This window comes from Salmo salar, chromosome ssa08 (assembly GCF_905237065.1).
Source record: "Salmo salar chromosome ssa08, Ssal_v3.1, whole genome shotgun sequence".
Lineage (NCBI taxonomy): Eukaryota > Metazoa > Chordata > Actinopteri > Salmoniformes > Salmonidae > Salmo > Salmo salar.
In genome coordinates this window covers 18,387,014-18,409,699 of record NC_059449.1, presented here as the reverse complement: position 1 = coordinate 18,409,699, position 22,686 = coordinate 18,387,014, and the positions used below count along the sequence as shown (strand labels likewise).

The 22,686-nt window shown below is 41.2% G+C and overlaps 2 protein-coding genes across 4 annotated transcripts; both read left to right on the top strand.

Moving 5' to 3' along the window:
* The first annotated feature begins 686 nt into the window (after positions 1–686).
* LOC106597769 (ubiquitin carboxyl-terminal hydrolase 37) lies at positions 687–6,931 on the top strand. Of its 2 annotated transcripts, XM_045722917.1 has the most exons (13): positions 687–831; positions 1,157–1,509; positions 1,959–2,120; positions 2,445–2,576; positions 3,159–3,291; positions 3,401–3,537; positions 3,690–3,789; positions 3,920–3,999; positions 4,212–4,462; positions 4,673–4,719; positions 4,907–4,988; positions 5,820–5,955; positions 6,025–6,931. In XM_045722917.1, exons 1-13 carry the CDS (start codon positions 727–729, stop codon positions 6,059–6,061), a joined length of 1,755 nt encoding a protein of 584 aa, XP_045578873.1. In that variant the 5' UTR covers positions 687–726; the 3' UTR covers positions 6,062–6,931. The 2 variants fall into 2 exon arrangements, with proteins under 2 accessions (XP_045578873.1, XP_045578872.1); XM_045722916.1 differs by having other exon boundaries at positions 5,820–6,931.
* A 4,068-nt stretch (positions 6,932–10,999) lies between these two features.
* Positions 11,000–17,117, top strand: LOC123744206 (ubiquitin carboxyl-terminal hydrolase 37-like). 2 transcript variants are annotated; one of them, XM_045722922.1, is made up of 13 exons: positions 11,000–11,144; positions 11,470–11,822; positions 12,272–12,433; positions 12,758–12,889; positions 13,473–13,605; positions 13,714–13,850; positions 14,003–14,102; positions 14,233–14,312; positions 14,525–14,775; positions 14,986–15,032; positions 15,220–15,301; positions 16,137–16,272; positions 16,342–17,117. In XM_045722922.1, exons 1-13 carry the CDS (start codon positions 11,040–11,042, stop codon positions 16,376–16,378), a joined length of 1,755 nt encoding a protein of 584 aa, XP_045578878.1. In that variant the 5' UTR covers positions 11,000–11,039; the 3' UTR covers positions 16,379–17,117. The 2 variants fall into 2 exon arrangements, with proteins under 2 accessions (XP_045578878.1, XP_045578877.1); XM_045722921.1 differs by having other exon boundaries at positions 16,137–17,117.
* The last annotated feature ends 5,569 nt before the right edge of the window (positions 17,118–22,686 follow it).

The following is a 22,686-nucleotide window of genomic DNA, read 5'->3' as shown; positions in this document are numbered from 1 at the left end:
GTTGTGCTGCAGTATGATGCAACTTTTTAATGAAGAACCACTGTAGGAGTTGGCAAGACAGCATTAAACAGATCTGGGACTAAAGCTAGGGTTGGGTTAAGTTTAGGTAAGAAGAATTGTTTAGGAGTTGGAGTGAGGTTAGAAAACAAAATTCAATCCAGCAACCTTGTGTTATGCCTTCCATTCAACACCAACTTATCACCTAGCAAGTGTATTTAACTCACACTGGGCACTGTAAGCTCTGCCCACTGAGCTTTATTTGAACCAATAGCATTCATTATGTCCTTGAGGCAGAGCTGCCCTCAGGGCAAGATTGAATACGGAAAATTGGCGATAACCAATCTGGATTGTTGTTTGAGGTTCAGGCTAAATCTCTATCACCTGTTCACATTCTTTTCACCAACCCTTTGTCCATCTGCTGGTGAATATGAGAAAAAGCATTTAGCATTTCGGTAACCCAATGATCAATCCACAAACAACATGGAAGCTATCAAAAAACAAGGAAGATGAAGATGAAGGCACTTAAAATGCCTTTATTGTGGTCGTACGTTCAATGAAACAACATACAAAAAAATGAATGTAAAAGAAGAAACAGGAAAACAATGGAACATATTATCTCCAATATTGTATGTATACTGCATAACTTTGCTCTTCAATAAAACATATTTGTTCATTGAACAATATATTATAGAATGGGTTGCCAGATGGTGGTGTCATACATGACCGATGACATCACAATGGTCTTTAAGCCAATTTGAACAATGGGTTAATGTGGATATGTATCAGTCTTCATTGGTTATTGACATGGCTTGTTTCTGCTGGTGCAAAAAGGTATGAAATCAGGTCATTTAATTGATTAACAACTATTTAAATTCTGGAGTAGTATTTTTCTCTTAGACCTAGTGGGAAGAATAAAAGTACATTCTGATTGACAAATGCATAAAAAGTGTACATGAAATGTACATAAGAGCAAGGCTGTTGCAAATGCCACTCAATGTAACCTGTCTATTCTGTGTTATATGAGGTTTAGGATAGATAGCTAAGTTCCTCTCGGTTAGGCCTACCTTTTCCTATTCCGATGACCCCCCCTCTTCCATTTGCTGGGGATCGGGGAAAAGGGTATTTTTTCAGCACTATCACATTTTCTTGTCAACAGAAAAAACGTCAGAAAGCAAATTCAGTTGATGTAGAGCAGAAGACAAGAAAGAAGAATGAGAGTGGCACTTCATCCCCCTCTCCAATTCCATCTGACCGTTCTGAACGGAATGCCTCCGTCACCTCTGACCCTTCACCCTCTGACCAACTCTCCTCCCTCCATCCACCTTCCTCTCCTGTTAAATGTTCCTCTCAGCCTTGCTCTCCTGCTAAACAGCCCTCTGTACCCCGGTCACCTGCCAAACACCCTTCCCCAGTGAAATCCTCTCCAGTGGTGTCCCTCCCTAGTTCTCCCTCTCCTACCAACCCTCTGGACTGTCATGGAGACACCAGCCATGAGGGCACAACAGTCAGGTAATTCAAACAAAAAGTACAGTGCCATCCTAGAGTCTCTTTAGAGAGTTGGGTTTAGAGCTACAAGACCAGGGCCAGTGTTTATCAAGAGTATGAGTGCTAATCTAGGATCAGGTCCTCTCTTTCCATAATAATCTGATTTTTAATGTTCTAAAAGGCAAACTGATCCTAGATCAGACTCCTACTCTGAGAAACTCTATAAACACAGTCCCAGAAAGTTATTTTCCACAAACTGTAGTTTTAGGCTCTTCTGTCCACATCTAGTGGATAAAGAGAGTACTAACCTATTGCCCTGGTCTACTTGGTACACTGCATTTATATGGACAGCAATACATGCGTAACTACTCAGACTGTGTTTATAGTACAGTATAGTATTTAATAGAGAGACTGCGTAGAGTGATACGATCTCTGTTTTGGAGGCTTTAGACCTGTTTATCTCCTTCCTCCAGACCTCTGTCTCTTCTGGACCACTCTAGCCCAAGGCCCCAGAGGCCAGTCTCAGCCACCAGAAGCATGAGTCTTCCCAGGGCCAGCTCAGCCACCAGAGGGTCAGAAGAGACCCAGGGGGCCAGAGGAGAACGGGGGGCACTGGTCAACATGGAACTTCTTGGGTAAACCACAACACACCACAAATGCATTGAATATAAGTTATTTATTGTTTAGAGATCAATGTCTGATATACTATGGGGATAGGGCTTACTATCAAGCATGTCAGTTTTATTAGATATTTATAAAGAAATTAATTATAACAAGCTTGGCCTAAAGGACATCCACTTCTTTGTGTACTCACATAATTACATATAATTTTTCCATGACCAAGATGGCTGCCTTTATCATCACTTGACAGAGTTATGAAGGTTTATGACATAGGCCACTCTATGTGTCTAGGGTATTGTATATCTATGTGTGTACTGATGGCTGCTTTTTCTTCACAGGTTGCCTAACATTGGCAACACTTGCTTCCTTAACGCCATCCTGCAGTGTCTCCTGGTCCTGCCTTCCTTCTTAAAGAAAATCCTGCACCAGGAACAACTCTGGAGCTCCTCCCCCTTCTCCAACCTGCTCAGGTAAAGGAAGGATCAAAAGCAGACACTTCCCCACACACCCATTATTTGTGGTCATGAATTTGCATGCGACGTCTATACAAAGTGTTTGTCGTAGCAGGTTAGGAGAGCATTTTTGCTAAATCTAACACTTTTCCTAACCTTAACTCCTTCATATTTTTCGGTGTATGTATTTTATTTTTTTTCCCTGGAATCTTCATAAACCAGAGGAACAACAATGATACAATGATTATGATGTAAACATTAGTAGGCCAACTTGGAAAGTGTAGAATTACTATTTTCCCATAATGCTCAATGACTGAACATTCCACATTACCGTGGGAAATTGGTAGTTTTTTTAAATGCTCTGGAATTGAGAGCAGTATCCAAACCAAATATCTTAGGAGAATAAACAACACATTTTTGTTGTTTTGATCATTGTCCGTCCTCAAAGGTGAAATTGCATTGAATCGAATGAATCATTTCTAATGATGAGGTGCCGTTAGATAAAACATATTTGGATATACTCATCTGCCTCTTTAGGCGTAAGCCAGTAGGTTGACACCATCCAGTCAGCTGCTAATTTACTCTCTGTCTCCCCTACAGGTGTCTGTCTGATGTGTACCGTTCGAGTCTACCTGACAGTGGGGCAAACCAGGCCTCAAAAGCAGACCTCATGTGGAAGGTCAAGTACTCCTTGTCAGGATATGATTTGAAATATCTGGGGGACACGCAACAGGTAACTGAGGCAATACTCTCTTGTGTACGTGTGCTCTTTTTGCAAGGGTTGATTTTATCTTCATCATTTGCTTTTATCTTGGTATGTTTCTTTCTTTTCCTCATCATAGGACGCACACGAGTTACTTGTGAACATGCTGTGTCAGCTGAAGGAGGAGGGCATGATATTGAAGACACTCGGGGTGAGCTATACCTGCCCTGTTTCCCAGCTGGAGTTCCAGCTTGTGTCGGTGCGCACATGTACCAGGTAAGAGCTCCCATTGGTTGTAATGTATCTACTGAGAACATGATCTTTCTACAAATAATATTACAAAACACATGGCATAACAGAAACATTGTAGACACCTGAAACAGAAACAGACTTGAAGCATTTTTCTTCTCTTTGTCCTGCTTCTGAAGCTGTGGGCGCGAGTCGTCCACCAGAGAGGACTACAACCACCTCTCATTGGACTTCAGCCCTGAGCGCACCTTGCAGAGCAGCCTAGCACTCACTTTCAAAGTCAGCACTTAGGGCTCAGACCTGCATGTAGAGACTAACACCCAGGGCAAGCTGCCCACTGCCTCAGAATACGCTATCTTATTATTGTAGTGGTATCATTCATTTTGTAATGCTTTTGTTTCTAACCCAGGGTGAAAAGGTTGAATTCAAATGTGAGGGCTGTAAAGGACTCCACGCCACAAAGTTGGAGCTTTTCCACACACTGCCTCTGTGAGTTGTCCCTTTATAACCTCTCATAGGACTAGCAGTGTGTAATGAAATGAGTGGTCATTGTGTCCTGAGCCTTTAGGAGTAGTTACCTTCCTGAGCAGGTTGTAGGACTTAGTGATGAGCACCACCCAACACATTTCACTCATCTGTTATTTTGTTGAGTGGTTTCATTGTCTGTCTGTTCATCTCTCTTCCTCTCTGTCTCTGGGCAGTGTGCTGGTTCTGCATCTGAAGAGGTTTGGAGGACCTGGGGGGTTGGAGAAGCTGGAGGCTCCTCTTTTGTTTCCTTCGGAGCTGAGGCTCTCCACCCTCTGTGGGGACATGGTGCCACACCTGCACAGTGCCAGCCCACAGGCCCTCACCAACCTGGCCCCCAGCATCCAGGGGTCCATCCCCCAGACCCTCACCAGCCAAGTCTCCAGCCCAGCTGGAGAGGCCAAAGACAGCACCCTCTGCTGTTCAGGTAGGTCATGACACCATAACACTATTCTTGCTCCAACACCACACAAACCATCCACTCCCAAAATGGTCCTGCTGACAGAGAAGCTGGAAGCTGCAATTTAAAATGTTTCTCAGACATCTTTAGTGATGCATTGGAGCTGTTTTAGTCCAGAGCATTTCAGACAAGTGACCACGTTTTCACAGCTCTTCATATGTATATTTGACCCCTCAGATTCAAATGACCAGGAACCAGAGAAAGTGCTGCTGACAGCCTCAGTGGTGAGAAGAGAGAGAGAGATAGAGTGAAACCAGTGAAAAATAAGTTATGACAGAACACTGAGATAGTTATGAGGAGAACACGATGTAGTAGACCTCCTGTAGTAGACTAGTACTGTAGTAGACTGTAGACAGTGTGGTGGACTGTAGAGGAAATGACAGTCCCATGATCACATGTGTTTTCTTACAGAAGCAGCAGCCAGTGAAGTCAGTGAATGGATACTACCAGCTGACTGGTGTAGTCTCTCATTTGGGAGGCTCCGCAAACTCCGGTAAGTAAATACCTTAAAACACACACATGCAGATGCACAATACATATGACATCAGCTGAATTCCAAATCACTCCCTTCTCCTCAGCTTTTAATTTGCATGTTCATGTGTGCCTCTGCCGTATACACAAGCATCCCAAAGCTGAGGGAGTGAATATTATCGAGGGTGAAGGCCAGGGATCATCAACTAGATTCAGCCTCGGGTCCATTTTATTTCTTAGCCAGATGGGCAGGGGTATGGAATAAAATTACAAATAGTTTGTAGACCGCTAATTGACCGTAAGAAGCCCAAACAGATATAATATTTGACTCATATCAAACCTTGCTTACATTTGTGTACAGTCACATATATCTATTGTGCGTGGGAATACTTTGAAACAGATTTCCAAAATGATCATCACTTGGAGCTGATTTGCTGCTTTTTTAAATTCTTTTAACAATTACATTTTATTTGTTCAGAAAACATGGGGGGCCAAATAAAATCACCCTTGGGCCAAATTTGTCCCATGGGCCACCATTTGGGGAACCCTGGTGTAGGGAATAATTAGACTCTCCAATAGCCACTTCGGCCAAGCGTGCAAGACTGCAGGCTTCAGAGTGAAGTGTCATCCCGACAAGCACTGCAATATGTTTAGAGTTTGCGCAGTTTAATTCAAAAGAATGGAGAGGCATGCCTAATTATATGCTACGTGTATTTGTTTATCTCTGATTTCAAAACTTGACACATGTAACAGATAAAATATCTCCCAAATGAACTGTTTAACTGTTACAACACACTAAATTACCCACAAAAGCATGACCTTTGACCTCTAGTCTGTCTTACTTGTTCCACAGGGCACTACATTAGTGACATCTTGCATGCCAGTGGAAACTGGTTCTGCTGTAACGACAGCCAGGTGTCAATGTCCAATGAAGCCACTGTGCTGAGGACCAGAGCCCGGAGTGCCTACATGCTCTTCTATATGTTCAGGTACCGCTTACTCTCACCATCTATATTCTTGTGTTGCTATATATGTGTACGGTTCCTTTCACCCTACAGGGCAAGAGAGCGGGAGGCCCCAGCACACAGGGCCTAACATGGCCACCTGCACCAGCCCCAGCCTAAACAGGGGCAGCACCTGGACCGGCCTCCAAACACTCAGACATGCCTCAACAGGGGCAGGACCTGGACCAGCCTCAACACACTCAGCTCAGCCTCAACAGGGTCAGCACCTGAACGAGCCTCAACAGGGTCAGCACTGGGCCCAACATCAACAACCCCGAGCCCAGCCTCAACAGGGGCAGCACCTGGCCCAGCTTCAACACCCCCAGCCCAGCCTCAACACACTCACACCTGTCTCAACAGGGGCAGCACCTGGCCCAGCTTCAACACCCCCAGCCCAGCCTCAACACACTCACACCTGTCTCAACAGGGGCAACACCTGGCACAGTTTCAACACCCCCAGCCCAGCCTCAACATGGGAAGAACCAGGCCCAGTCTCAACATGGACAGAACAAGACCCAGCCCCAACACCCTCAGCCCTGCCTCAACAGGTGCAGCACTCAGCCCAACTTGAATCATGCGGATCAAGGGAGACTTGCTCTTCATCACTAGCATGAACATTCTTTCAGTAGCTTATGTCATAAATGCCTCTCCTTGATTTGACTACTTCACCTAATGTATAAAGGTCATGTAAAAAAACACATAAAGTATACACACTAAATGTAGTACACATGTAAATGTGGTGGATAGAGTGTGTGATTATTTAGAGGGTATAACATCCCTTCTATTTGGTTTGGTTTGAAATCCTCCTGTTGTGAAATACACTGTGGTGTATAACTTCTTATTCAGCATGGTCAGACTGGATGACCTGCAATATTCAACATTGATCCAGGTCCCCAGCATGTCAGGAGATGACTTGTGCATGCCATGCAATCTTAATAAAGACAAACACATTTAAGATGACTCCCACCAGTCGTAGTGTGATAATATACTACATGATATGACTCCCACCAGTCTTAGCTTATAATATAATACATGATATGACTCCCACCAGCCTTAGTTTGATAATATAATACATGATAAGACACACCAGCCTTAGTTTGATAATATAAACATGGTATGACTCCCACCAGTCATAGTGTGATAATATAATACATGATATGACTCCCACCAGTCTTAGTTTGATAATATACTACATGATATGACTCCCACCAGTCTTAGTGTGATAATATAATAAATTATATGACTCCCACCAGACTTTGTTTGGTAATATAATACATGATATGACTCCCACCAGCCTTAGTTTGATAACATAATACATGATATGACTCCCACCAGCCTTAGTTTGATAATATACTACATGATATGACTCCCACCAGTCTTAGTTTGATAATATAACACATGATATGACTCCCACCAGTCTTAGTTTGATAATATATGATATGATATGACTCCCACCAGCCTTAGTTTGATAATATACTATATGATATGACTCCCACCAGTCTTAGGGTGATAATATAATACATGATATGACTCCCACCAGCCTTAGTTTATAATATAATACATGATATGACTCCCACCAGCCTTAGTTTATAATATAATACATGATATGACTCCCACCAGTCTTAGTTTGATAATATAATACATGATATGACTCCCACCAGCCTTAGTTTATAATATAATACATGATATGACTCCCACCAGCCTTAGTTTATAATATAATACATGATATGACTCCCACCAGTCTTAGGGTTATAATATAATACATGATATGACTCCCACCAGCCGTAGGGTGATAATATAATACATGATATGACTCCCACCAGTCTTAGTTTGATAATACACAACATGATATGACTCCCAACAGCCTTAGTTTGATGATATAATACATGATATGACTCCCACCAGCCTTAGTTTATAATATAATACATGATATGACTCCCACCAGCCTTAGTTTGATAATATAATACATGATATGACTCCCACCAGCCTTAGCTTGATAATATACTACATGATATGACTCCCACCAGCCTTAGCTTGATAATATAATACATGATATGACTCCCACCAGCCTTAGCTTGATAATATAATGCATGATATGACTCCCACCAGCCTTAGTTTGATAATATAATACATTATATGACGCCCACCATCCTTAGTTTGATAATATACTACATGAGATGACTCCCATCAGCCTTAGTTTGATAATATACTACATGATATGACTCCCACCAGCCTTAGTTTGATATTATAATACATTATATGACTCCCACCAGTCTTAGTTTGACAATATAATACATGACATGACTCCCACCAGCCTTAGTTTGGTAATATAATACATGATATGACTCCCACCAGTCTTAGTTTTATAATATACTACATGATATGACTCCCACCAGTCTTAGTTTTATAATATAATACCTGATATGACTATATATCATGCTATATGATGTATGTGTGAATTCACAGGGTCCCAATTTTGGATCTGCTAAAGTAAATTGGGATCCTGTTAATTGACATATACACTACATATATCCTGACTGAGTTTACAGCACCACCAGCCTTCAAATGGAGAACACATTATGGATCTCACTCTGTGACTGGTGGTGAAGGGGGAAGTTGACCCTAGACTCTGATCTTAGGTCAGTTTTGCATTTCCACCACAAATGGTTAAGGTTAAGATTGGGGGAAAGAAACCTGATCCTAGATCTGAACCTAGTGGAGAATTCCCTCCGTGGTGTGACCGGCACCAATGGCCATTTACAGCAGGGGTCAATTTTTATCTCGGATGGATCCCGAGGCAAATGTGGCTTACCAGTGAACCTCCAGGTGTTCACCATTAATACTGTGTCCATGACTGATGCAACCTGAAAAAGCATTAAAGACAGAGTTAATGAGTACTTGAGGTCACTGAGAAAGTCTTGACATGGCCTGCTCTCCCTTATGTAAGGAATTAATTATCTTTGCCATGTTTACCTTGTACTGTAGGCTATGTTTACTTGTTAGACTGCACAGTAGCTTATTAAACATATGCATTTTGAAATAGTAAAAAAAATATATAATAATCAGTAACATGTTTCTACCATGGTGTGTTTTGGTTGATGGCCAATTTTAAATACAGTCAAATGCATTTGTGAATTAAATTGCTTTATTGTTTAATTATTTAAGGCTCCTTTCTCTTCTATGTGCTGGAGTTATTTTAAGAATAAAGTAGGCTAATGAAGGCAACAAATTGTTGCTTACTGAAACTCCCAAAGTCATCCAATTGTTACAATAGGATTTGAAGCAAAAGCCTACCCGCGTATGGTCAACTATTTCAGCACCGTTTTGTGCTGCTCTGAGACAAGCAAGACTACTTAATAAACATATACATTTAAAAAAAGTAATTCAATAATATATTTATTTTTGTACCACTGTAGATGTTGCAGTCATTCAGATGAGTCCAATTGTAAAGTGTAGCCTAAAGGCTAAAATGGGCAAACTTGCAATGTATTCAAAGCTTAAGTACTCTAAAACCAGATTTTCCCAACCCCTACAAATATATTCATGTATTATTAACCCTGCCTGATAATAGTACAAAACCCATTAGATATTCATTTAGAATCCTCTAAATGCAATTAGATCTACTACTGTAATTTCTTGATCTGTATTGATCTGCAAGTATTTTCATTTAGAGATTCGGGAAAACAATTTGATGTTTCCTTTCATGTGTCCAACCAATTATTATTGGATTATTCACCATGGCAACCAATGAAATGTGTTTCTTAGTTAGGTTGGCTTGTTTTCAGAATTCACAGCCTGCTAGCTTGTGAAAAACAAAATGCCTCCAGCTGTCCATCACTACTGTAAATATATAGAGTGGTTATAGAGGGTGCAACCGGTCAGCACCTTAGGAGTAAATGTCAGTTGGCTTTTCAGAGCTGAGCGTTCAGAGGTCGAGAGAGAGAGAGGTCGAGAGAGAGAGAGGTCGAGAGAGAGAGAGGTCGAGAGAGACAGAGAGGTCGAGAAAGAGAGAGAGGTCGAGAGAGAGAGAGGTCGAGAGAGAGAGAGAGAGAGAGAGAGAGAGAGAGAGAGAGGTCGAGAGAGAGAGAGAGAGAGAGAGAGAGATCGATAGAGAGAGAGAGAGAGAGAGAGAGAGAGAGAGAGAGAGGGTTGAAACACACACAGTAACACGTGTAAATGAGTTCTGAGAGCCGATCTGTTATCCAACGATTAGTTTAATATTAAAAATTGTCAAATGCTTCTCAAAGATGCCCTGTGGTGGTCAAACTAGCACTAACTAGCATTAATGGCAACAATGGTTGACATTTAAATAACGTGCCATAGAATTCTGCGGCAGCCCGCAAGTTGTGCTGCAGTATGATGCAACTTTTTAATGAAGAACCACTGTAGGAGTTGGCAAGACAGCATTAAACAGATCTGGGACTCTAGCTAGGGTTGGGTTAAGTTTAGGTAAGAAGAATTGTTTAGGAGTTGGAGTGAGGTTAGAAAACAAAATTCAATCCAGCAACCTTGTGTTATGCCTTCCATTCAACACCAACTTATCACCTAGCAAGTGTATTTAACTCACACTGGGCACTGTAAGCTCTGCCCACTGAGCTTTATTTGAACCAATAGCATTCATTATGTCCTTGAGGCAGAGCTGCCCTCAGGGCAAGATTGAATACGGAAAATTGTCCCTAACCAATCTGGATTGTTGTTTGAGGTTCAGGCTAAATCTCTATCACCTGTTCACATTCTTTTCACCAACCCTTTGTCCATCTGCTGGTGAATATGAGAAAAAGCATTTAGCATTTCAATAAACCAATGATCAATCCACAAACAACATGGAAGCTATCAAAAAACAAGGAAGATGAAGATGAAGGCACTTAAAATGCCTTTATTGTGGTCGTACGTTCAATGAAACAACATACAAAAAAATGAATGTAAAAGAAGAAACAGGAAAACAATGGAACATATTATCTCCAATATTGTATGTATACTGCATAACTTTGCTCTTCAATAAAACATATTTGTTCATTGAACAATATATTATAGAATGGGTTGCCAGATGGTGGTGTCATACATGACCGATGACATCACAATGGTCTTTAAGCCAATTTGAACAATGGGTTAATGTGGATATGTATCAGTCTTCATTGGTTATTGACATGGCTTGTTTCTGCTGGTGCAAAAAGGTATGAAATCAGGTCATTTAATCGATTAACAACTATTTAAATTCTGGAGTAGTATTTTTCTCTTAGACCTAGTGGGAAGAATAAAAGTACATTCTGATTGACAAATGCATAAAAAGTGTACATGAAATGTACATGAAGTTCGGCTGTTGCAAATGCCACTCAATGTAACCTGTCTATTCTGTGTTATATGAGGTTTAGGATAGATAGCTAAGTTCCTCTCGGTTAGGCCTACCTTTTCCTATTCCGATGACCCCCCCCTCTTCCATTTGCTGGGGATCGGGGAAAAGGGTATTTTTTCAGCACTATCACATTTTCTTGTCAACAGAAAAAACGTCAGAAAGCAAATTCAGTTGATGTAGAGCAGAAGACAAGAAAGAAGAATGAGAGTGGCACTTCATCCCCCTCTCCAATTCCATCTGACCGTTCTGAACGGAATGCCTCCGTCACCTCTGACCCTTCACCCTCTGACCAACTCTCCTCCCTCCATCCACCTTCCTCTCCTGTTAAATGTTCCTCTCAGCCTTGCTCTCCTGCTAAACAGCCCTCTGTACCCCGGTCACCTGCCAAACACCCTTCCCCAGTGAAATCCTCTCCAGTGGTGTCCCTCCCTAGTTCTCCCTCTCCTACCAACCCTCTGGACTGTCATGGAGACACCAGCCATGAGGGCACAACAGTCAGGTAATTCAAACAAAAAGTACAGTGCCATCCTAGAGTCTCTTTAGAGAGTTGGGTTTAGAGCTACAAGACCAGGGCCAGTGTTTATCAAGAGTATGAGTGCTAATCTAGGATCAGGTCCTCTCTTTCCATAATAATCTGATTTTTAATGTTCTAAAAGGCAAACTGATCCTAGATCAGACTCCTACTCTGAGAAACTCTATAAACACAGTCCCAGAAAGTTATTTTCCACAAGCTGTAGTTTTAGGCTCTTCTGTCCACATCTAGTGGATAAAGAGAGTACTAACCTATTGCCCTGGTCTACTTGGTACACTGCATTTATATGGACAGCAATACATGCGTAACTACTCAGACTGTGTTTATAGTACAGTATAGTATTTAATAGAGAGACTGCGTAGAGTGATACGATCTCTGTTTTGGAGGCTTTAGACCTGTTTATCTCCTTCCTCCAGACCTCTGTCTCTTCTGGACCACTCTAGCCCAAGGCCCCAGAGGCCAGTCTCAGCCACCAGAAGCATGAGTCTTCCCAGGGCCAGCTCAGCCACCAGAGGGTCAGAAGAGACCCAGGGGGCCAGAGGAGAACGGGGGGCACTGGTCAACATGGAACTTCTTGGGTAAACCACAACACACCACAAATGCATTGAATATAAGTTCTTTATTGTTTAGAGATCAATGTCTGATATACTATGGGGATAGGGCTTACTATCAAGCATGTCAGTTTTATTAGATATTTATAAAGAAATTAATTATAACAAGCTTGGCCTAAAGGACATCCACTTCTTTGTGTACTCACATAATTACATATAATTTTTCCATGACCAAGATGGCTGCCTTTATCATCACTTGACAGAGTTATGAAGGTTTATGACATAGGCCACTCTATGTGTCTAGGGTATTGTATATCTATGTGTGTACTGATGGCTGCTTTTTCTTCACAGGTTGCCTAACATTGGCAACACTTGCTTCCTTAACGCCATCCTGCAGTGTCTCCTGGTCCTGCCTTCCTTCTTAAAGAAAATCCTGCACCAGGAACAACTCTGGAGCTCCTCCCCCTTCTCCAACCTGCTCAGGTAAAGGAAGGATCAAAAGCAGACACTTCCCCACACACCCATTATTTGTGGTCATGAATTTGCATGCGACGTCTATACAAAGTGTTTGTCGTAGCAGGTTAGGAGAGCATTTTTGCTAAATCTAACACTTTTCCTAACCTTAACTCCTTCATATTTTGCTGTGTATGTATTTTATTTTTTTTTCCCTGGAATCTTCATAAACCAGAGGAACAACAATGATACAATGATTATGATGTAAACATTAGTAGGCCAACTTGGAAAGTGTAGAATTACTATTTTCCCATAATGCTCAATGACTGAACATTCCACATTACCGTGGGAAATTGGTAGTTTTTTAAAATGCTCTGGAATTGAGAGCAGTATCCAAACCAAATATCTTAGGAGAATAAACAACACATTTTTGTTGTTTTGATCATTGTCCGTCCTCAAAGGTGAAATTGCATTGAATCGAATGAATCATTTCTAATGATGAGGTGCCGTTAGATAAAACATATTTGGATATACTCATCTGCCTCTTTAGGCGTAAGCCAGTAGGTTGACACCATCCAGTCAGCTGCTAATTTACTCTCTGTCTCCCCTACAGGTGTCTGTCTGATGTGTACCGTTCGAGTCTACCTGACAGTGGGGCAAACCAGGCCTCAAAAGCAGACCTCATGTGGAAGGTCAAGTACTCCTTGTCAGGATATGATTTGAAATATCTGGGGGACACGCAACAGGTAACTGAGGCACTACTCTCTTGTGTACGTGCGCTCTTTTTGCAAGGGTTCATTTTATCTTCTTCATTTGCTTTTATCTTGGTATGTTTCTTTCTCTCCTCATCATAGGACGCACACGAGTTACTTGTGAACATGCTGTGTCAGCTGAAGGAGGAGGGCATGATATTGAAGACACTCGGGGTGAGCTATACCTGCCCTGTTTCCCAGCTGGAGTTCCAGCTTGTGTCGGTGCGCACATGTACCAGGTAAGAGCTCCCATTGGTTGTAATGTATCTACTGAGAACATGATATTTCTACAAATAATATTACAAAACACATGGCATAACAGAAACATTGTAGACACCTGAAACAGAAACAGACTTGAAGCATTTTTCTTCTCTTTGTCCTGCTTCTGAAGCTGTGGGCGCGAGTCGTCCACCAGAGAGGACTACAACCACCTCTCATTGGACTTCAGCCCTGAGCGCACCTTGCAGAGCAGCCTAGCACTCACTTTCAAAGTCAGCACTTAGGGCTCAGACCTGCATGTAGAGACTAACACCCAGGGCAAGCTGCCCACTGCCTCAGAATACGCTATCTTATTATTGTAGTGGTATCATTCATTTTGTAATGCTTTTGTTTCTAACCCAGGGTGAAAAGGTTGAATTCAAATGTGAGGGCTGTAAAGGACTCCACGCCACAAAGTTGGAGCTTTTCCACACACTGCCTCTGTGAGTTGTCCCTTTATAACCTCTCATAGGACTAGCAGTGTGTAATGAAATGAGTGGTCATTGTGTCCTGAGCCTTTAGGAGTAGTTACCTTCCTGAGCAGGTTGTAGGACTTAGTGATGAGCACCACCCAACACATTTCACTCATCTGTTATTTTGTTGAGTGGTTTCATTGTCTGTCTGTTCATCTCTCTTCCTCTCTGTCTCTGGGCAGTGTGCTGGTTCTGCATCTGAAGAGGTTTGGAGGACCTGGGGGGTTGGAGAAGCTGGAGGCTCCTCTTTTGTTTCCTTCGGAGCTGAGGCTCTCCACCCTCTGTGGGGACATGGTGCCACACCTGCACAGTGCCAGCCCACAGGCCCTCACCAACCTGGCCCCCAGCATCCAGGGGTCCATCCCCCAGACCCTCACCAGCCAAGTCTCCAGCCCAGCTGGAGAGGCCAAAGACAGCACCCTCTGCTGTTCAGGTAGGTCATGACACCATAACACTATTCTTGCTCCAACACCACACAAACCATCCACTCCCAAAACGGTCCTGCTGACAGAGAAGCTGGAAGCTGCAATTTAAAATGTTTCTCAGACATCTTTAGTGATGCATTGGAGCTGTTTTAGTCCAGAGCATTTCAGACAAGTGACCACGTTTTCACAGCTCTTCATATGTATATTTGACCCCTCAGATTCAAATGACCAGGAACCAGAGAAAGTGTTGCTGACAGCCTCAGTGGTGAGAAGAGAGAGAGAGATAGAGTGAAACCAGTGAAAAATAAGTTATGACAGAACACTGAGATAGTTATGAGGAGAACACGATGTAGTAGACCTCCTGTAGTAGACTAGTACTGTAGTAGACTGTAGACAGTGTGGTGGACTGTAGAGGAAATGACAGTCCCATGATCACATGTGTTTTCTTACAGAAGCAGCAGCCAGTGAAGTCAGTGAATGGATACTACCAGCTGACTGGTGTAGTCTCTCATTTGGGAGGCTCCGCAAACTCCGGTAAGTAAATACCTTAAAACACACACATGCAGATGCACAATACATATGACATCAGCTGAATTCCAAATCACTCCCTTCTCCTCAGCTTTTAATTTGCATGTTCATGTGTGCCTCTGCCGTATACACAAGCATCCCAAAGCTGAGGGAGTGAATATTATCGAGGGTGAAGGCCAGGGATCATCAACTAGATTCAGCCTCGGGTCCATTTTATTTCTTAGCCAGATGGGCAGGGGTATGGAACAAAATTACAAATAGTTTGTAGACCGCAAATTGACCGTAAGAAGCCCAAACAGATGTAATATTTGACTCATATCAAACCTTGCTTACATTTGTGTACAATCACATATATCTCTTTATTGTGCGTGGGAATACTTTGAAACAGATTTCCAAAATGATAATCACTTGGAGCTGATTTGTTGCTTTTTTAAATTCTTTTAACAATTACATTTTATTTGTTCAGAAAACATGGGGGGCCAAATAAAATCACCCTTGGGCCAAATTTGTCCCATGGGCCACCATTTGGGGAACCCTGGTGTAGGGAATAATTAGACCCTCCAATAGCCACTTCGGCCAAGCGTGCAAGACTGCAGGCTTCAGAGTGAAGTGTCATCCCGACAAGCACTGCAATATGTTTAGAGTTTGCGCAGTTTAATTCAAAAGAATGGAGAGGCATGCCTAATTATATGCTACGCGTATTTGTTTATCTCTGATTTCAAAACTTGACACATGTAACAGATAAAATATCTCCCAAATGAACTGTTTAACTGTTACAACACACTCTATTACCCACAAAAGCCTGACCTTTGACCTCTAGTCTGTCTTACTTGTTCCACAGGGCACTACATTAGTGACATCTTGCATGCCAGTGGAAACTGGTTCTGCTGTAACGACAGCCAGGTGTCAATGTCCAATGAAGCCACTGTGCTGAGGACCAGAGCCCGGAGTGCCTACATGCTCTTCTATATGTTCAGGTACTGCTTACTCTCACCATCTATATTCTTGTGTTGCTATATATGTGTACGGTTCCTTTCACCCTACAGGGCAAGAGAGCGGGAGGCCCCAGCACACAGGGCCTAACATGGCCACCTGCACCAGCCCCAGCCTAAACAGGGGCAGCACCTGGACCGGCCTCAACACACTCAGCTCAGCCTCAACAGGGTCAGCACCTGAACGAGCCTCAACAGGGTCAGCACTGGGCCCAACATCAACAACCCCGAGCCCAGCCTCAACAGGGGCAGCACCTGGCCCAGCTTCAACACCCCCAGCCCAGCCTCAACACACTCACACCTGTCTCAACAGGGGCAACACCTGGCACAGTTTCAACACCCCCAGCCCAGCCTCAACATGGGAAGAACCAGGCCCAGTCTCAACATGGACAGAACAAGACCCAGCCCCAACACCCTCAGCCCTGCCTCAACAGGTGCAGCACTCAGCCCAACTTTAATCATGGGGATCAAGGGAGACTTGCTCTTCATCACTAGCATGAACATTCTTTCAGTAGCTTATGTCATAAATGCCTCTCCTTGATTTGACTACTTCACCTAATGTATAAAGCTCATGTAAAAAAACACATAAAGTATACACACTAAATGTAGTACACATGTAAATGTGGTGGATAGAGTGTGTGATTATTTAGAGGGTATAACATCCCTTCTATTTGGTTTGGTTTGAAATCCTCCTGTTGTGAAATACACTGTGGTGTATAACTTCTTATTCAGCATGGTCAGACTGGATGACCTGCAATATTCAACATTGATCCAGGTCCCCAGCATGTCGGGAGATGACTTGTGCATGCCATGCAATTTCAATAAAGACAAACACATTTAAGATAATCCAATTTAAGATGATTCTGTTAACCGTTGTAACTTTTTAACTCAGGAAGCTTTATCGTATTCTATTCTTATTTACAATAAAAGTGACTCCAAAGTTACACAATACATTGTTTACCATTAATTTCTATTACATTTCCATTTTAGTCCTTTAGCAGACTTACAATTAGAGCATTAATCTTAACTTACAGTGCCTTCAGAATGTATTCACACCCCTTGACTTTTTACACATTTTGTTGTATTACAGACAGAATTTAAAATGTGGAAAATATATTTTGTCAAATTGGTTGTTGATCATAGCTAGACAACCATTTTCAGGTCTTGCCATAGATTTTCAAGAAGATTTAAGTCAAAACTGTAACTTGGCCACTCAGGAACATTCACTGTCTTCTTGGTAAGCAACTCCAGTGTATTTTTGTCCTTCTGTTTTATGTTATTGTCTTGCTTAAAGGTGAATTCATCTCCTCGTGTCTGGTGGAAAGCAGCCAGTACCAGATTTTCCTTTAGGATTTTGCCTGTGTTTAGCTCCATTCAGTAAAAGAAAAATCTTCTGAAAAACTCCCCTGTCTTTAACGATTACAAACACACCTTAACATAATGTATGATAGTGAAACTCTTTATCAGTCAACCACAGTGAATTACAAATACTGGCCATCAGGTGACTCCCACCAGCCTTAGTTTGATAATATAAAACATGATATGACTCCCACCAGCCTTAGTTTGATAATATAATACATGATATGACTCCCACCAGTCTTAGTTTGATAATATAATACATGATATGACACCCACCAGTATTAGTGTGATAATATAATACATGATATGACTCCCACCAGTCTTAGTTTGATAATATAATACATGATATGACTCCCACCAGTCTTAGTTTGATAATATAATACATGATATGACTCCCACCAGTCTTAGTTTGATAATATAATACATGATATGACTCCCACCAGTCTTAGTTTGATAATATAATAAATGATATGACTCCCACCAGCCTTAGTTTGATAATATAATACATGATGACTCCCACCAGCCTTAGTTTGATAATATACTACATGATATGACTCCCACCAGTCTTAGGGTGATAATATAATACATGATATGACTCCCACCAGTCTTAGGGTGATAATATAATACATGATGACTCCCACCAGCCTTAGTTTGATAATATAATACATGATGACTCCCACCAGCCTTAGTTTGATAATATACTACATGATATGACTCCCACCAGTCTTAGGGTGATAATATAATACATGATATGACTCCCACCAGTCTTAGGGTGATAATATAATACATGATGACTCCCACCAGCCTTAGTTTGATAATATAATACATGATGACTCCCACCAGCCTTAGTTTGATAATATACTACATGATATGACTCCCACCAGTCTTAGTGTGATAATATAATACATGATATGACTCCCACCAGCCTTAGTTTGATAATATATTACATGATGACTCCCACCAGCCTTAGTTTGATAATATACTACATGATATGACTCCCACCAGTCTTAGGGTGATAATATAATACATGATATGACTCCCACCAGTCTTAGGGTGATAATATACTACATGATATGACTCCCACCAGCCTTAGTTTGATAATATAATACATGATGACTCCCACCAGCCTTAGTTTGATAATATAATACATGATATGACACCCACCAGTCTTAGGTTTATAATATAATACATGATATGACTCCCACAAGCCTTAGTTTGATAATATAATACATGATGACTCCCACCAGTCTTAGTTTGATAATATAATACATGATATGACTCCCACCAGCCTTAGTTTATAATATAATACATGATATGACTCCGACCAGCCTTAGTTTATAATATAATACATGATATGACTCCCACCAGCCTTAGTTTATAATATACTACATGATATGACTCCTACCAGTCTTAGTTTGATAATATAATACATGATATGACTCCCACCAGCCTTAGTTTATAATATAATACATGATATGACTCCCACCAGCCTTAGTTTATAATATACTACATGATATGACTCCTACCAGTCTTAGTTTGATAATATAATACATGATATGACTCCCACCAGTCTTAGGGTTATAATATAATACATGATATGACTCCCACCAGTCTTAGTTTGATAATACACTACATGATATGACTCCCAACAGCCTTAGTTTGATAATATAATACATGATATGACTCCCACCAGCCTTAGTTTATAATATAATACATGATATGACTCCCACCAGCCTTAGTGTGATAATATACTACATGATATGACTCCCACCAGTCTTAGTTTGATAATATACTACTTGATATGACTCCCACCAGCCTTAGTTTATAATATAATACATGATATGACTCCCACCAGTCTTAGTTTGATAATATAATACCTGATATGACTCCCACCAGTCTTAGTTTGATAATATACTACATGATATGACTCCCACCAGCCTTAGTTTGATAATATAATACATGATATGACTCCCATCAGCCTTAGTTTATAATATACTACATGATATGACTCCCACCAGCCATAGTGTGATAATATACTACATCATATGACTCCCACCAGCGTTAGTTTATAATATAATACATGATATAACTCCCACCAGTCTTATTTTGATAATATACTACATGATATGACACCCACCAGTATTAGTGTGATAATATAATACATGATATGACTCCCACCAGTCTTAGTTTGATAATATAATACCTGATATGACTCCCACCAGCCTTAGTTTGATAGTATAATACATTATATGACTCCCACCAGCCTTAGGTTTATAATATAATACATGATATGACTCCCACCAGCCTTATTGTGATAATATAATACATGATATGACTCCCATCAGCCTTAGTTTATAATATACTACATGATATGACTCCCATCAGCCTTAGTTTGATAATATACTACATGATATGACTCCTACCAGCCTTAATTTGATAATATACTACATGATATGACTCCGATCAGCCTTAGTTCATAATATACTACATGATATGACTCCCACCAGCCATAGTGTGATAATATACTACATCATATGACTCCCACCAGCGTTAGTTTATAATATAATACATGATATAACTCCCACCAGTCTTATTTTGATAATATACTACATGATATGACACCCACCAGTATTAGTGTGATAATATAATACATGATATGACTCCCATCAGTCTTAGTTTGATAATATAATACCTGATATGACTCCCACCAGCCTTAGTTTGATAGTATAATACATTATATGACTCCCACCAGCCTTAGGTTTATAATATAATACATGATATGACTCCCATCAGCCTTAGTTTATAATATACTACATGATATGACTCCCATCAGCCTTAGTTTGATAATATACTACATGATATGACTCCCATCAGCCTTAGTTTATAATATACTACATGATATGACTCCTACCAGCCTTAATATGATAATATACTACATGATATGACTCCGATCAGCCTTAGTTTATAATATACTACATGATATGACTCCCACCAGCCTTAGTGTGATAATATACTACATGATATGACTCCCACCAGCCTTAGTGTGATAATATAATACAAGATATGACTCCCACCAGCCTTAATTTGATAATATAATACATGATATGACTCCGCCAGCCTTAGTTTGATAATATAATACATGATATGACTCCCACCAGCCTTAGTTTGATAATATAATACATGATATGACTCCCACCAGTCTTAGTTTGATAATATACTACATGATATGACTCCCACCAGTCTTAATTTGATAATATAATACATGATTTGACTCTATATCATATTATATGATGTATGTGTGAATTTACAGGGTCACAATTTCGGATCTGCTAAAGTAAATTGTTATCCTGTTAATTGACATATACATTACATATATCCTGACTGAGTTTACAGCACCACCAGCCTTCAAATGGAGAACACATTATGGATCTCACTCTGTGACTGGTGGTGTAGGGGGAAGTTGTCCCTAGATAATGATCTTAGGTCTGTTATGCATTTCCACCACAAATGGTTAAGGATAGGATTGGGGGAGAGAAACCTGATCCTAGATCTGTAGCTAGGGTAAACTTCCCCCCAAAGTGTGACCGGCCACCAACGGCCATATAGGGATCTTTCTATCTGTGCTGTCTGTGAAGAGTTACTCAGAATGAAAATGCAGAAGTTCTGAAAATATCTCCATAGTTTTGTTTGACAGATTTAATAGAATAGAATGAAGAATTTAAAAAAACTTCACATGTTTTATTACAAAAAGTTCATATTTCCACCCTGTCTTTTAGTACAACACAACATATACATACTGGTTACATCTAATGACACAACTCTCTCTGCACTGATTCCACTGTTCCACATGACATCTACCTACATGAACTATTATACAACTCTATAGCTCTACTCTACTCCACAGGAGGAGAGAAAGCATCACACAGATCCTTAGATACAGGGACAGAGTCAAAGGTGTCCCTCTGGTGGATATAGTACTAACTACAGGTACAGCTGTAGTGTTGGTTACAGAGACCTGGGTGGATGTAGTACTAACTACAGGTACATCTGTAGTGTTGGTGACAGAGACCTGGGTGGGTGTAGTACTAACTACAGGTACAGCTGTAGTGTTGGTGACAGAGACCTGGGTGGATCTAGTACTAACTACAGGTACAGCTGTAGTGTTGGTGACAGAGACCTGGGTGGATGCAGTACTAACTACAGGTACAGCTGTAGTGTTGGTGACAGAGACCTGGGTGGATGCAGTACTAACTACAGGTACAGCTGTAGTGTTGGTGACAGAGACCTGGGTGGATGTAGTACTAACTACAGGTACAGCTGTAGTGTTGGTGACAGAGACCTGGGTGGATGTAGTACTAACTACAGGTACAGCTGTAGTGTTGGTGACAGAGACCTGGGTGGATGTAGTACTAACAACAGGTACAGCTGTAGTGTTGGTTACAGAGACCTGGGTGGGTGTAGTACTAACTACAGGTACAGCTGTAGTGTTGGTGACAGAGACCTGGGTGGATGTAGTACTAACTACAGGTACAGCTGTAGTGTTGGTGACAGAGACCTGGGTGGATGTAGTACTAACTACAGGTACAGCTGTAGTGTTGGTGACAGAGACCTGGGTGGATGCAGTACTAACTACAGGTACAGCTGTAGTGTTGGTGACAGAGACCTGGGTGGATGTAGTACTAACTACAGGTACAGCTGTAATGTTGGTGACAGAGACCTGGGTGGATGTAGTACTAACTACAGGTACAGCTGTAGTGTTGGTTACAGAGACCTGGGTGGATGTAGTACTAACTACAGGTACATCTGTAGTGTTGGTGACAGAGACCTGGGTGGATGTAGTACTAACTACAGGTACAGCTGTAATGTTAGTGACAGAGACCTGGGTGGATGTAGTACTAACTACAGGTACAGCTGTAGTGTTGGTGACAGAGACCTGGGTGGATGTAGTACTAACTACAGGTACAGCTGTAGTGTTGGTGACAGAGACCTGGGTGGATGTAGTACTAACTACAGGTACAGCTGTAATGTTAGTGACAGAGA

Coding starts and splice junctions, on each gene's coding strand:
- LOC106597769 (XM_045722916.1), top strand. CDS start 727: ATGACATCACAATGGTCTTTAAGCCAATTTGAACAATGGGTTAATGTG. Junction 3,292..3,400: donor ATCTGGGGGACACGCAACAG/GTAACTGAGGCA, acceptor TCCTCATCATAG/GACGCACACGAGTTACTTGT. Junction 3,538..3,689: donor TCGGTGCGCACATGTACCAG/GTAAGAGCTCCC, acceptor CTGCTTCTGAAG/CTGTGGGCGCGAGTCGTCCA.
- LOC123744206 (XM_045722921.1), top strand. CDS start 11,040: ATGACATCACAATGGTCTTTAAGCCAATTTGAACAATGGGTTAATGTG. Junction 12,434..12,757: donor GTCAACATGGAACTTCTTGG/GTAAACCACAAC, acceptor TTTTCTTCACAG/GTTGCCTAACATTGGCAACA. Junction 14,103..14,232: donor GCCTAGCACTCACTTTCAAA/GTCAGCACTTAG, acceptor TTTCTAACCCAG/GGTGAAAAGGTTGAATTCAA.